This window comes from Medicago truncatula, chromosome 7 (assembly GCF_003473485.1).
Source record: "Medicago truncatula cultivar Jemalong A17 chromosome 7, MtrunA17r5.0-ANR, whole genome shotgun sequence".
In the NCBI taxonomy this organism is placed as follows: Eukaryota; Viridiplantae; Streptophyta; class Magnoliopsida; order Fabales; family Fabaceae; genus Medicago; species Medicago truncatula.
Window position 1 is genome coordinate 7,865,437 of NC_053048.1, and position 17,109 is coordinate 7,882,545.

The window sequence follows — 17,109 nt, forward strand, 5'->3', positions numbered from 1 at the left end:
ATGTGAGAGAATCCAATCATACATGTGGCATCTGCTCGTAACAAAAAACAAAAAGACAATCTTTTTTTAAGACAACAAAAACAATTTTATCAATAATTTTTTTAAGGAATCTTAACAATAATTTATCAAACTATATTATGCTATCTCTGATCTTTATTATGAAAGATAATTTATTTTTAGATTTAATAAAATAATTGATATATTTTTTTTGAAGGAAAAATAATTGATATATATATATATATATATATATATATATATGTGTGTGTGTGTGCGCGCGCATACTTAAAAAATGGATTATATTCTATAATAAACAAAAATGGAGATATAGGATTATTTTGTTACATAGATTTGAGAATAGTATAATGTAGTGGGTTAATATATTTTAAGCCTTTGGATAATATTGTAGAAAAAAATTAACAAGCAAAAATAATTATGTTAACACTGATAAAGTGATCTTCTTAGCACAAAGTGTATTAAGAAAACCACATTAATGTACAAACAACTAGAGATAAACAAAAATTAGTTGATGTTCAAACAAGTAAACGAGTTCGACCACCATCGATGAAAGTTATACATAAATTGGCTTTCTTAGCTTTCCATCACCACAAGGAATAATATTTTACTTTGTCTAATAATTGTGGTATGGAACACTGTAAATTCTTAAATAATCTGTTATTACGCTTGTTCCATACTACTGAGCAACTTGTAAATAATTAGGCCACTCCAAGCACCGCTCCTATGATAATAGAAACATGTCTAGCCTACTCAAAGATAGATTGTCACCCTTAAACCAAGTGTATTTTTGCCCACACAACAGAAGATCAACCAAAATATTATCTTCATAAACTGATTAAAAGGAGAGCTATTCAAAGACACATAAACTTCCCTAGAAGAATGTCGTTCCTCCGGGCGCACATTAAAGTCCCCACAGACACATACCTTTTGACCTCCCAAAACATGTAACATGGGCGATAAAGAGTCCCACAAAGCCTGCTTCGCTCTAAGATCACAAAGAGCATAAACATTCAACAAACAGAACTCCACATTTGATGAGATAAACCGACCATGAATAACCAGAACATGCTCAACACCTCCACCTCAGAACGGTCTCACACAATCAGCAACCCCCGACGCCTCATCAGAAGGACGGAATGAGAAATCAAAAGGCGAGATACCCTATAGCAAAGCACAAAGAAAATCATCACAAACACGCAACTTAGTCTCTTGAAGAAACATAACGAAAGCATTCTTCTCCTCTACCACCTAACGAACTTCATTTCTCTTCTCCAACCCCCTAACATTCCAAGATAACAATTTCATCCCCCACACTCACACCCCTTACCACACCAAAAACCCACACTAACACCCCTCACCCTCTGAACTCCCTCCCCCCTCCTCCTCCATGTTTTTTTTATCTCCCTTTTGCCTCTCCCCGCCTTCGACAACACACTAATCATGTTATTAGGATCACCATTGAACTTGACCCTCAATAGCCTTCCCTATACCCCAGACATCCACCACTGTCACCTGCTCATTTCCATTCATGACAACCCAATTTTTCCAATCATTATTAACCGATGTTGAGGACAAAATTTCTTTTGAGGAACCTTGATTAACAACTGACACTGCCTTATTCACCCTATCTTTACCATGACATTTGCAGACTTTCTTTTTCAAAAAAATTAGAACCTCTGAACGATCTTTACTTGGTAACCTCGCCACTTTTTGGAGACTATGAACTGAGTGCTGAAGTAAATCACCCATTTTCTTCCGCTAAGACATCTGAGCCGCCTCCTTATTATGACCATCCTTCGGCGGCACAATTTTTCTTAACAACTTTTTAGAGGAAAAAATAACCCATGTGTTGCCATGATTGTGATCAATCAACCATTCCATACTCCAAGGTCCCAACTCCGTAGAATGAACTACATATGGAGGACAAGATGTCGTACGTTTGCTTCGTGGTAAAGCTGAAACTGAAGAAAAATGTTTCTTAGAACCAGGAACTTGAATATCACTATCTTCCTGACGAAACTAATTAGCATCGTTAATGAGGTCATCATTCTCAACTAACTACGACACACACGGTTTAGGAGTGTCCCTATGCGTCACAGTCACCGGCCTTTCCAAACCCAAAGTGTGATTCACTCCCATGGCATGTGTGTCACTATGTGATGTGCTTGCTAATGCCACGTTCGCATGTTATTGGTGCATAGAATTGTTCACATCGTCCACTTCCTCCTCCGCCAACTCAGTTACAATCTTTTCAACCAATGTATCAACATTATTATACACATCAAGATTCCCTTGGATATCTTCATGGTCAACATGGGAAGATTGAGACCCATCATCCTCTTCAAACAAACAAGCATCCTCCCCCAAATTAAAGACACATTCCTCAATAGTTTTCACCTCCACTAACACACCATCTACTAGCACCTTATCAACAATATTTAATATTTCCAACATGGAAGTCGAGACCAAAACTCTGGCATAATCAAATCTTTCTCTATCCAAAGTAAGGCCACCCGTATGCAAATAACGACCATAATCAAGAACACAAAGCTTAAAAAATGTTTCATTCTACGCATGTAAAGGTATGTCATACAAATGCAACCACGCGCGACACTACCTTCTTGTCCCAGCTTACCATATTAGAGAAAAAGTGATCAAAATTCTTAAGCATCACCGACAATATTTGTAATATTCGTATCCGACAAACTATGAATAAAAACTTTATCTGCACCCATTGAAATAATATCATTATCTTTAAAACCCGCATCATCAATTCTACTTTGTACCAACGGGACAACCTCCCCGTTAATCACCGTAGCCACCATACCTTTACGTGCCCACGTCAACTCGTCCACTTTCGACCTATACATACGGACCAACTTCTTGGCAATGGGTTGTTTTGCACTGTTACTCCTAGCCGTAGCACCCCCATGCGCCCTCACCACCACCTTCGTCCCTCCATTCTCCCTCACCACCACCTCACCCTCGCCAACATCCTCCTTCCCCTTCTCTCCACTTAGCCTAACTACCACCTCACCCACCCTCACCTCATCCACATCAACTCTCCCTCCACCCAATACTACTTTCAAACCCCCATGCAAACCCATGCTCACAATTTTTCTCCCTCACCAGTCTGCATCTTCCCCTCGTTACCCCTTACTAATTTTTTAACCCCCTCCTTCGCTACCACCGCTCTCTCCTGCTTACCATCACCCTCCCCCTCACTCACTCTCCTCTCCTTCGAAGATTTAGTCCTATGAAACCTTGCCAATTTTGCACAAATACAGAAACTAACTAAAACAAACATTATTCACAACATTCAATAGTTTGTCTACATCTCGATCAACCTGTCGCAACGCTTTTCGACATCGTGGTTTCACATCAAATCAATCTCCCCCATCCCCCCTGTTTGTGGCACCCTGATTGGACCTTGTCCCCCCTTGAGAACCTCACATTCCACGATGAAGAATATCAGTGGTACGATCGCTCTAGGCGGTGCCTAGAGCCACCGCCCATCACTCGCTCCCTACCTCTCTCTCGTTCCATTTTTCTATCTGTTACTTAGGAAAAAAAAATTAACTAAGAATTACTCATTCTTATTTTTATAATATTGTAGAAAATAATTTTTTTTAGGAATATTATAGAAATTATTAAATTGTGGTGGTTCATAATTCCAGTCGAAAGATTCAAGTTTAGATAATTTTATTAATGATTTATGTGTTTGAGATCACCGGCTTGAGGGCATTTTTTTTTTTTTTTTTAAATGCTTGTTGGAGTTTGTTTTGTATTAGTAGTAGTAGTTAAATGGAGTTAATGATTAAAAATGTTGTGTTTATCGTGAGTTATTAAATGGAGTAATTCTTCTAAGAGTTTTTTTTTTTTAATTATAGCTAGCATGAGGATTGCTAGGCTAGGAGACTTAAATAGCAACATACAAAGAAAAAGTGTACCGTATATATGCGGAACACTGAAACACGCATCCGAACATCAAATAAAAAACTTCTACAAACAAACTAACAACACCCTCCATTGAGGGTACTCGAAACCAATAAAAACTAAACACCAAAACCACAAAGTCATCTTTCAAAACCAAAGTATAAACGCCCTTCAAAATAACCATCAAACCTATCAAAAACCCGTGCAACCTACCAAATAATTCTTCTAAGAGTTATTTGATAATTTACACATTCCTTCCATTATATACAAAATTTTAAATTGTTTTTTTACCTTTTGTTTTTAGAAACCTTACTATTTATATTTAGTATTGATTTCTTCATAAATCCTAATCAATAATGAAAAGTATACTCATTTAAAAGGTAAAATATATCCTGTCAAAAAAGAAATGTATATTTGCTAAGAAAAAAAAGGAAATATATATTGCAAATCTTAAGCATGAACCTGGACTTCTTCTTGGGGAGATCCAAACTACAGCTATGCCATGATATGTGAGCAAATAGGCTGTGTTGTGTTTTGGACATCTGGCCCTCATTCAAATCAATAGAAAATGATTGTATATAATTTATACTATAATGACACCAGCACCTTACTGATTGTCCCTAGAAAAATTATATATATATATATATATATAGATACAGTATATATGGATTTGCTAGAACACACCCACTAGTTTTTATGTGGGAGTATTTTAGTAAGTGAATAACTAAAAAGTTAATAAATACACATTAAGGTGTATGTTGCTATAACACACCTTCCAAAAAAAACAAGTGGGTGTGTTATAGTAAATCCTATAGGCATTTGCTAGAATACACCCAATTATTTTTTAGAATGAGTATTTTAGCAAGTGAATAACTAAAAAGTGGTTAAACCCACCTTAAGGTGTAGCTTTGCTAAAACACTCCCACATAAAAATGAGTGGATGTGTTCTAACAAACCCTATATATATATATATATATATATATATATATATATATAAAGGTTATAGTATTTTAAAATAATTATAATCTGTAGTGTAAATATTAGTATGGTGCACGGACTACATTTTTTTAAGGAGGACTACATAATTTACATGAATAAAACACATATTTTACGTGTACAATATTATTTTTTATATACACATTCAACATCTTATTTTCTCTATTTCTCTTTCAACTTATCACATTATTTATCACGTCTATCATTTCATTCTCTTTAGTTCTTTCTCTCTAGTGGTATATTTGATATTGAGTGTTTATGAATTATTTTCCTACAAAAACATTAAAAAAAATTGTATATATAGGGGACTTGTTTAGAAAAAATTTAACGAAACAAATAATTACACAATATATTCATATTAAAATATATTATAATGTAATAATTGTATAAAAATAATTGTAGTATGATAAGTGAATAAAAAAATAAAGTTCTTTGTTCACGTAAAAAATGTGTTCTGTAAAAACAAAATCAGAAATATTCTCATGGTGAAAGTTGTTGTGGCGCGCAGATACCATATCATCTGAGTTAGGTCAAGTTGATAAATGTTTGACTCAACTCACGTCGACAAAGTGATTCTATGAAGCACAGATATTACGGACATCGGATACGACATAAACACTGACATGCCGACACAGTTAATAATTTGAAAAAATCACATAATTCAATGTAATTACAAGTGTCGGTGTCATGTCGGTGTCAAACACGACACATGTGCGACACTAGGACACGCCTAATTCAAGGAGTGTCCGTGCTTCATAGGTCAGCACCGTATGTATAGTGAGATTTGTCATAATGTTAATGGAACTGTTTTTTAAAGGCCATGATATACTCCTCTGTTTCAAAATACATGTCTAATTTTTGCAATATGCATTATTCACTTGACTTATTTTGACCATACTTTTTAACTAATGTATAAATACAAATATTAGCATGTAAGATGTTGTTTGATTTGTCTCGACAAATATTTTCAAAATATTAAATTTTTATCATTTTTTACTTTAGATAATTAAAGATATTAACTGTCAAAATTGTGCATTGGTATATGTGAAGTGATTGACCTGGACATGTATTTTAAAACGGAAGGAGGGATAACTATAAATAAAAACTTAAGATCGTAATACAAGGAGTGTTAGGACCAAAAAGTTATAATGTTAATTAATTAAAAATAAAATAAAAAATAAATAGTGGCCCCAACCAATAATAAAAACTAAAAATCAAATTGTTGAAAAAAACATTCTTAAATACTTGAGTGGTTTAATGTTCCATAGAAGTCATGTGACAAAGCTTTATCTTTGGTATTCATCCATGACTATACCAGCCATTTTATCAAATCCAAAGAAGAATTAGTTAAACAACCACGTTATCCAAATACCATGCAATTGCGATGTTTTAATATTGACCAAATACATGTCAACCAAATTGTTCGAAAACATTCCTTTACTTTTTTCCCATTAGAAACCAAACATATCTACTGAACTGTTTGATCAAAACAGGTATTTGTCACTCTCAACTAAGATAAAACATCCACCCACAATTTACAAGAAATTAGACAATCAAAAAATAAATGTTTAGATGTTTCATTCAAGTTATATCCATCAACGTATAAAGACGATGATAAACTTTACATTCCTCTTTGAATTGAATTATCTTTAGTTAAAAGATAATTATGCAAGCAAACAATGATAAATATATGCTCGATCATTTCATTTCTCTACCCACGAGCACTTGGATTAAACAGCAAGAGCTTGCTTTTTGCTTAACCAGAGTTCTGACTTTCAATCCAATCATAGGAATGTAACAAATGTTAAATCTATTGAGAGATATTTTTTTTATCATTGCGGTTATACCGGATTCAATGGATTAATCTTTATGATTGCATGCAGACAGGGACGAATGTATGTTGTGGCTTGTGTGGGCTTGTGCCTACACAAAGTTTTTAAAATTTATTTTTTTAGTAATATAGCGTACCAATAGTTATCATTTTGACCTCATGGCCCACACTTATCACAAGTTCTTTCTCTCTTGACCCACACCTATCATCATATGTATCTCAAATCTTTGTTGATAATATGATTATTATAAAAAATAGAATGCAAAATCGAATGGGCGATGTCTGATCAAATGATTGATTAGTTACTTATTTATACAGTGATATTTTTATTGATATTTAAAATAAAAAAAAATCATTTAGTGTTTCCAAAATATGAACAATCGTAAAGGATAATTATAATTGATACTTATTCTTTCAAAAATTATGATTGATATTTATGCTTTTGAAAATATATGGTACCCACATTATTCAAAATTCCTGGACACATCACTTCATGCAACATATTCGGTTCACATAAATAAAATTACTTTATCTCTCTCTTATGTGAAGATTAGGAAATAATATGTGGGTTAATGAGTTTCAATACAAATTGATTGAGTAAATAAACAATCAAGTGGGAAAAAGTGAAGAACAAAAATTAGATTTGATGAAGTTTTAATAAAATATATATGCCCATAAAAATATAGACGAATGTTACAATTATAAAGTAACATAAATTTTTATTAGTTAAAGTAACACTAGGGCCTACTTTCCAAACTATTTTTTATTGAATTTAAACTTGAGTTACAAAAATAAACACTCTTATGACTTAGGTAGATCCACAGGTGTTATAATTTTTGGTCATACGAGCATATAAGCTATCCGTTATAACCTATAAGCTAATTTTGTGGCCTCACAAAAAAGAGCCGATATGTACTATATTCATCTAATTTCACATTGTGTGAACAGAAAGTTCAACTGCATTTCTTTAAAAAAAAAAGGTTTAACTAAATCCCTAAAAAAAAAAAAAAAAGTTCAACTATATGTTTCACGAAAAAAAAAATTGACAGTAAGAATATGTTTGGCACTTGTTAATTTTTTTTTTTTTTAATTTATTTATAAACTACTATATCACATAGTTGCTATCAACACAACTATATATTGAATGCTTCTTTACCTCAATATCTAATAAGTTGACCCCCCCTCAAAAAAACAAAAAACAAACCCTAATAAGTTGACCAACATGCTTAATTAATAGAATCTTCAATATTTCAACCACCTGTTTTACCTGATGAATATGCCACCTAAAGATCATCATGTTAAGAATACCAAACTTATTTTTTTTCCCAACATTATCTAAAATAATTAATATACAAGGACACCCCCGTCCTTATATTCGAGTTAGAGAATTAAGTTGAAAGTTATAACATATATGAAATCAATGGTGGGTGGAACTTGTCATCTTCTCCAAGTCCACCGTCCTCTCATGAAGTCATACCTAAATTTTATATTATCATCAAGAACCTTGAAAATGGGATTCTGTGGTATATTCCTTAATGCATAATGCATAAGTTTGATAATCCTCCTACTTTTGCTTGTGTACCCCACCAAGGGAAATGGAGAAATGGATTCCCTCATTTTAAATTAATCATGTTGAATTTCATCCACTAATTTAAATATTTAGCAAGAGTATCTTGACGAGGAAAAATACTTACTTTGACACAAGGGTTTGAGCACTAAATTTAGACACACATACATAATTGAGAAAATATATAAAGAAAAAATAATTAAATAATAAAATAAAATGTATTTTTATGTGTGTGCGTCCAATAGGTGTGCCCAAAAATTTATAATCATGCAAGACATTCTTCTTGATGAGATAGAGTGAGTGTATTAGAAAATAGAGATGGAAGAATTAAATGGTCGAGGATCAACTCCCCCCACCCCCACTAAGGGATGCTAAGATTTTATGGATAAAAATTAGAGGTTGGAATTCACCCATAAGGAAAAGTTTTTCCCACCCGTAATATATATTGATTATTATGTATACACTTTTTAAAAATGCAATCCAAGAACCCATTTAAGTTTATCTGATAATGTTAGCTTGAAATTTTGAAATATTTTTTGGTTTGATTTTCCCTGATATTAATTTAGATAGCATAGTTTAGTAAAAAAAAATTAAGAATACATTGATGAATCTACTTGTATTGCCTTGCTAATCCCTATATTAAAAACTCGGTAAAATTACAAAAATGTTCTTCAACCATTTTAATAAGGAAAACTCAATTTCTAAATTTTTCACTTTTTATCATATTTAAAAAAAAAACATTTTAAATAAGTTTTTTTTTTTAATAAACGTTTTAAAAAAGTTTTTTTTTTAATAAACATTTTAAAAAAGTTAGCATAGACCAAGTCGATGCTACACATGAAAAATGCAAAGTAACACTAAGTTTTAGGTTTAACATTGGCCTTAGTGTAAGTTAGACTGATGTTAACCATTATCTTGGAAAATATTTTGATATTTTAAATGTGCAACTTTTCTTAAACCGAGGGTGTAAAAAGCCCTATACTATTTTCTTTTTCATCTTACCCTATTTTCACGCGCTTTATTTTTTCTTTCAAAAATATCAGTTTTTTAATTATAAAATATGAACTCCTTTATAGGAAGGAAATAATTTATACAAATCCGAAAACTACTAAAACTCAAATGATAGTGTTGTAATTGATATGAAAGTCTTTGTTGATCACCTTATTATCCACACATTAAACTGCAAAACAATTTTGGAATAGTATGAATGGGCAATAGTGACCATGATCTCATAATTCATTCCTATAATTAAATTTAAGAAAGAAAATTTTAGAAGTAATGAAAAATGAAGAATGAATAAAAATGTTGAAGGATGCAAGACTATTTTTTTTAAGAAAGGATGCAAGACTATTTATAGTCATAAAATGTTCATAGACTATAACTGTAGTCAGAGGAAACATTTATAGCGTCTAAATTGATCAAAAATGTATTAGACATACCACAAATCATCTAAACATTGCTTGGAACGCCACAATCCATATTCTGGGTTAATTCATAATTTATAATTTGAAATCTTTTGAGAATGAATTCAAGATATATAATCCGAACCAATCTCAAACTATGTTAAAACTTGAGGTTTAGAGGGTTTGACAAAGTTCAGAACACATGAAATTTAATTTCAACAAAATACATTAAAATAACAATTTCAACAACTTAATAAATTAAACAACATCTCTTTAAAAAAATAAAAATTAAACAACATAATTCAACAACATAATAAAACAAACGCAAAAGATCATGGATCATCTAAACTTAAATCATCATCTGGTTGATCCGTGCAAACCCTGATTTCTTCGTAAGTCCTAGGCTGAATCAAATTTCTTGAATATTTTCGAAATATCTGACCAAGAAAGCATCAAACTCGATTGGTCATTTATTATTGTACTGACCAAATACCAAGAACATGATTGTCATGTCTTCATCATTCCTAAGATTCATCTGGGTGAACCAGACACTCTTGTTAGAGGTACTTCCATTGGGTACTATATTGACCTACTCGATCTTTACATTTATGTTATTTTTTTTCATTTTCAATTGTCACTTTTATAATATATGCCATTGCTGTTTTGAAAAGCTGATTGAAAATCGGGTTAAAAACGTATTTAGATTGTATAATATGAAGTTCCCTATAAAGGCATTTAGATTATATAATCCGAACAAGAGTATTTTCAGAATAAAATAGGACATGTGAGAAGAGGGTAGGGTGTAAAATGAAATAGTCAAAGTATTATCCTATCTTATATATGCATAACTTTCTAGCCAAATATAGGCCCATCTTCTACGAGATATACTTTATTTTATTTTTTTATGGTTACTCTTGAAGCATCTAAATCTTCTCTTATCCGACACTAGGGTTGGAAATGAGTCGAGTCGAACCGAATCTGTCTGAGCTCGGCTCGACTCGATAAGAATTGGTTCGGTTCGAAACTCGGCTCGAGTTCGACACAAACTATTTTTTCAGCTCGAGTTCAGCTCGTTTAATGTTCACGAACAGTTCGGTTTGGCTTGTTAGGTTCAGTTCGTTTGCTCAACTCGTCCAAAAAAATTTATAAAAAAATGTTAATTTATAGATCTTTGATATTTTTTATTTTTTTTTAAAGTAAAATAAAAGTTCCCACAAGCATGCATAGAATAGACATAAATTATATAAAGTTAAAGGTTGCATAAATACGAAAAAAATATCTGATACAAGTAACAGACAAAAAATCCAACAAAATTCAATTAGCCGAGAACATAATTCATAATATTCTTCTACTTCCAAACTCCAATTGCTCTCCCCTTAAAGACAAAATTGTATTCAGCCACTTTTGCCACAACCTTCAACTTAATCTTTACTCATTTAGAAAGAAACAAACTTCAAACATGATGCGAACTCTAAAACAGCAACAATTCTGAACAACAAATGAGAAAGTGGATCAACATCCTGAAAAATGTCACATATCAATAAACAACTTAATAAAGGAAAAACTGTTTAATGGTAAAAGCATAATAATAAAAGGTCCTGGACTATGCTAAAAATCTATATACATGCCTGTAAATGTCATATCATAGTTGTGTTTAGACACAAAACCTTATGAAGATTCCATAAGCTTACTCAACATATATACTATATTTCAAATCAGTGGCTTTTACCCAATTCAAAAATGCTATCTTTACCAACATATATCCACAAAAGCTTATCCATCACAGTACAGTTATATTCTCATTTATGTCTTGTTGCTTATCAAGTTTTAACAACATACTATTAGTGACTTTTACCCAATGCATCTTTTTTTCTTATCTCAGAAGTTCTTATCCATAGGTCAAGAACAATGAGCATAAATGCAAACAATCACAGTGATATCAAATCCACAATAGCTTATTGTCAATTTAATGAAAAAGAAAAGTACCTACTTAACATCAAGGGAATAATGTGATTTCTGTCGGAACCTGCTCCACCTATTAATAAAAAATATCAATAAATCATCAACACTATTTTTGAAAGATTAAACTATATATAATGATCAAGAGAAAATATATTACTTTAGGCTTGTTCCTAATCCCATGCAATACTCGAAGCCAATCACCACCACAAATTAAAGTTTCAACGGTAGAAGAATGTAGAGAAGCTCGGAATAGTCAATAACTCTCCCCCCGGCGCTAAAAGTTGACTCTGAAGCCACAGTAGATATTGAAATAGCAAGAACATCTGTTGCCATATGAGATAATACTTTATATTTTCCGCTATTCAACTTCCACCATTCCAAAGCACAAAAGGACATATGACCATTATTGTTAGGCTTGTAAGTTGGCTCATTCAAATACTCTTGAACTTCAGATTTTACAGCAGGAATTGCTTGTTGTTCTTGGACATAATTCATTAACTTTGACCACCTTGTGGGTCTTGTTGGCTCCAATGTCAGCCCATTTTGACCAGCACTAGTTCTACTAGAGCCTTCTTCTCTATGCTCATGAAGCCTATCAACATACTCTAGGTACATATCATTAAGAGCCTTGTGCACCTTTTCTATATTTTTTCTAGCTTCATCTCCGGGGTAAATTAAAGGAAAGCACATGTTTACTCCCATCATTTTGATCCTAGGGTCCAAAACAGAAGCAAGGGACATAACAAGATTACACTGACTCCAATACTTGTCAAATTTTTCCTTCATCGCGTTTGCCATGTCTTTCATGAAGTTAGACTCATCTTGAACAGCTTGATCTAACAATTGCTTGATTTGAAATACCTCAGTAAGATATAAATTTGAAGTTGGATATTCACTACCATAAATTATATGTGTAACAAAATTAAATACCTCTAGCAGCTTGCAAACTTTTTCAACTTTTTCCCAATCATCTTCATCTGAAAGAGTTGTATAACTTGGTTCTCGATCTTGAAAATGTGGAAAAGCTTCTTTGAACTGCATTGCAACTGACAACATTTGATATGTGGAGTTCCATCGAGTAGGGCAGTCAAGAATTAATTTTTTACCACCAAGCTTTAGTTGTTGAACTATTTCCGAGAACGTTCGCAATCTTGCTTCAGACTGATTGATAAACCTCACACTGTCATGCACTTTTTCAACTATTTCTCTGATTCTTCCAATACCATCTTCGACAAGCAAGTTTAGTATATGGGCACAACAGCGGACATGAAACAACTTTCCATCCAACACTAATTTTTGGTGCCTTGAAAGTAGAACTTTTAGCTCTTTCAAACATCTGTCATTGTAGTATGCATTATCCACAGACACACTAAATATTTTATTTTCAATGCCCCATTCTTTGAGACATTTGAAGATTGCATCAGCAATATCAACACCATGTCGAGGAGGAGGAACATGAACAAAACCGAGAACGCGCTTTTGCAAAACCCAATCAGCATCAATGAAATGGCCAGTTAGCACCATGTATTCTATCTTTTGATTTTGTGACTTCCATAAATCAGTGGTCAAGCAAATCTTATTAACTATCCTCAAAGTTGACTTTAATTTCTTCCTTTCAGATTCATAGACAGCAACACACTCATTCTTCAATGTTTTTCGACTAATTTCCTCATATGAAAAATTAGAACATTTCATCATGAAAAGAAAACCTTCTTCCTCAACAATACTAAATGGATGTTCATGCATCATAACCCAATGTGCAATGGCTTCTCGTTGTCTCTCATGATCATACTTAGCACTTAGATTCATAAGTAGTGGTCCGGAAAGCTTCTCATCAATCATGCTTTGTGTTGGCTTCAAGTTTAATTTTTGTTGTTGTGCTGCTAGCTTCTTGTAAATAAGACATACTTCTCTTAAATGTCTCTTCAAATGACTAGTTGACCCACTCGCAACAACAACATAAGTTCTTTTACAATGTAAACATTGCCATTTTTTTCGTTCCATCCCTTAACTTCACTTCTTTGAAGTGATCCCAAACTGGAGAAGTTTTCTTTCTCTTCGCCTTTTGAATAACGCCGTTGTTCTCGACATTCTCTTCATTCCCAAATTCATTTGTCGGTGTTGCTTCATTTGTTAGTGGTTCTTCGTTTGTATTCGCATCTAAATCAATGATAGGATTCAACAAACTTAAACACTCTTCTCCATTATTTTGGGGTGAACCACCCAAGGATTCAATTGACGTACTAGCTGACATCCTTACAAAATGAAAACTTTATGATGTTATAAAATAGAAATTTATTTGCACTACAAAATACATAACAAATTAACCCAAAAAACATTCTCAACAGTGCATCCATCAATGCTCCAAACAATGAACATTCCAAATAGAACCAAAACATTGATGCATTGGAATCGAAGTTACAACCTTTTCTGTCATCAAAAAGTTCCAAAAAAACATACAAATCCAATCCAGTAAAGACACTTAACTCCAAAAGTTTGTTTAAAGAAGCCTTTCTAAATTTTTAATCCTATCAATAAGTTAACCCATTTTGAAAAAACACATAAGAGTATATAGATTGAAAGAAAGGGAAATACCTCTAGAGAACAAAGAAAGAAACAAATGAGCATAAAATTGATCAGAAGCAAATACCTCTAGAGAAGAGGAGAAGAATGACCTTCTCTTTTGATTGAGCCTTGCCCCTTGCTGAACATGCCTATGGCCGGAGCAGAAGAAGAAGAAACATTTTATGTTTTGGTAGAATTGGAAAATGGAATAATGATTAAAGGAGTTAAGCAAATGAAGGCTCTTGGTAGGCTAATTAAAGTGAAATTCCTACTTCCTAGATAGTGGAACGGATGGGTAAAAATAAATGGAGATAGGTAAGGACAACAATTATGTTCTTTTTTTTATATATCTCTTTTTTGAGGGATTTTTTTTTATATATTTAATTCATGTAAAAAAATATAAAACTTTCTAAAACTAATATATTATAATCGAGTCGTCTCATGAACCTAACGAATCGAACCATCTATAGTTCAAGTTCAACTCATTTAATTAACGAACTTAATTTTCAGCTCAAGTTCGGCTCATTTGGTTCATGAACCAAGTTCAATGAACCAATTGTCGAGTCGAATTATGAACTATATTCGAGTTGGTTCGGTTCATTGTCAGCCCTATCCGACACCGAACGACACATAAGTGTTATTGGTCTCTCTAACACTTTTAGACCGGTTCAATCATTTTTTAAATTGATTTAATCGATTTAAAAAGCCTCTCAAACGACAATTAATTGCCGTTGGAGGTATTTGGTCTTTTTAGAGCGGTTGATAGAAAAAAATTAAAACCGAAAGAGAAAATTTCTTATTTTTCGACACAAATTGTAGGCTTATAGCTCGTTGAATGTTGTGTTTTTACTTTTTTTTTTTTCCACGCGTCTTATGTAATAATTTACTTATACTCTCTTTAGGACTAAGTCTATGTTACAACGGCAGAAGTTTGAACCTCAAATATCCCATTTATTCATCTTAAAAAGTGAATTCTACATACTAGGTTACATGACAAAAAAAAACTAAGTCTATGATGCACAACTAAAATAATATTATACCCTTGTTGTCATATGTTGAATAAATAAGAGCAATTTTCAAATCAGATCTTATTTGAAGCAGGATGAAACTTATTGATTCAATAATGAAAACAAGCTTGTGTATGATACAACCCACTTCACTTGTGCACCATATAACTAACACTCACTCTATAGGTAACATGCTAGTGTGAAGTATAAAGATACTGTGCTAAGGATACCCTCTATTTGTACTATTCATATAATATATTTTGACTATATTTTGTTACTAATATACAAAGATTTTTTTTTTGACACATATTAATATACAAAGATATGTGTTAATATATAAGATGTCGGATTTATCTGAATGAATATTTTTAATATATAAATTTCTTTTTATAATTTTTGTTAATAAGGAATAAAAGGTATCAAAAGTGTGAATCGACATACATGAAAAATCAATCTTAAAAAAATAAATAAATTACATGAAACAATCAATTAGGTCATTTTGAAAAAGAGGGAGTATGTAGTTTCGTCCATGAAAATACCATTTTGATCATTATATAACATTAGAACTTTTATCCGTGCTACCGCCCGAGTCATAAACAATGGAGAAGTTAATATATTGCAATAAGATCCATTACATAGGAAAAAAAAAAAAAAGTGTACAAAATATTGTAAAAAAAAAAAAAAGCCAATTGGTTCACCATAGAATTTTCCATTACAATATCTACTTCGTCAAAATTAACATGATATTTGATAGTTTTGTCTAAAATTGTGATCTCATTGTGCAAGCAAGAGTATAATTTTGGTGTCCAGTGTACACAAACCGGTAACATAACAAAATTAATAAATAAGAAGTACTCCCTCCGTCCCTAATTATAAGACCATTTTGAGAATTTTTTTGTCCCTTTTTATAAGACCCCTTTGTTATTTTCAACTACATTAATTATTTCTTTACATACATGCCCCTATTTATTATACATCTTTTTCTTCAATCAACAATAAATAACATGTTGAAAACATAAACTAACATTTTTCTTAAAGGATAAAATTGTAAAATCAATAGTGATTACAAACAACTTTAATACAAATATCTACTATCTTAATTCCCGTAATTTTGGCAAAAGGGTCTTATATATAAAGACGGAGGGAGTAACAAGGAATATTGGTTTGATTTTTTGAAGTTTGATTTTACTCAGGTTTTATTGTGCACCTTAATCCTCATATTTCGTCATTTCAGGTTTTCCTAACTATGTCAATATTTGTCTAGGAATATGCCACGCTTCTAACAAATTAGATATTTATAAATCTGTTTTTTGTTTTTTAAAAGGAAATCCATGTAGATTTTACAATACTATATCAGTTGAATATGATGTTTTCTCATGATTTAGATTTGTAATATTCTGAGAAAACTCGCATCTCTTGTGAAAACATAACAGACAGTTTTCTTCGAGGCGATAAGGAGCCAAATCTCAAGCAAAACTAAAACACAACAAAAATTGAATTGGATTAAATGCAGGTGGGCTAGGTGCAGTCATCCCCTGAGAACCGTTGGACATAGATCGTACGCCTAAAGCATGCCAACTACATGTGCTTTTAACTGCACAGAAACCCGGTCCGATATATCACTAAGATGAGAAATCTAAAGCACGCTACGTTTTTTGGTTGTCACAAAAGTGTAGTCCAAGATGAAAATTTATCCGAAAGTATGTATATTTTTTAATATGTACATTCAAAATCATATTGGGGCAGAGCATCTCCTAGATTTTTCATTCTTTATATTTCCTCAGATATTCTAGTTTTAGAATATAAACATGATACTTCGACATTAGG

At 32.3% G+C, this 17,109-nt stretch overlaps 1 protein-coding gene across 2 annotated transcripts; it reads right to left on the bottom strand.

The window, feature by feature from the left end:
* Positions 1-11,066: 11,066 nt before the first annotated feature.
* LOC112416468 (zinc finger BED domain-containing protein RICESLEEPER 2-like) lies at positions 11,067-13,892 on the bottom strand. Of its 2 annotated transcripts, none has more exons than XM_024770324.2 (3): positions 11,868-13,892; positions 11,735-11,783; positions 11,067-11,236 (listed from the first exon to the last, which is right to left on the bottom strand). In XM_024770324.2, the coding sequence occupies exon 1, from the start codon at positions 13,712-13,714 to the stop codon at positions 11,921-11,923; it is 1,794 nt and encodes a 597-aa protein (XP_024626092.1). In that variant the 5' UTR covers positions 13,715-13,892; the 3' UTR covers positions 11,067-11,236; positions 11,735-11,783; positions 11,868-11,920. The 2 variants fall into 2 exon arrangements, with proteins under 2 accessions (XP_024626092.1, XP_024626091.1); XM_024770323.2 differs by having other exon boundaries at positions 11,067-11,268.
* Between the last annotated feature and the right edge of the window lie 3,217 nt (positions 13,893-17,109).

What these genes read in the sequence shown, in the direction of transcription:
- LOC112416468 (XM_024770324.2), bottom strand. Translation starts at nt 13,714, where the DNA reads ATGGAACGAAAAAAATGGCAATGTTTACATTGTAAAAGAACTTATGTT.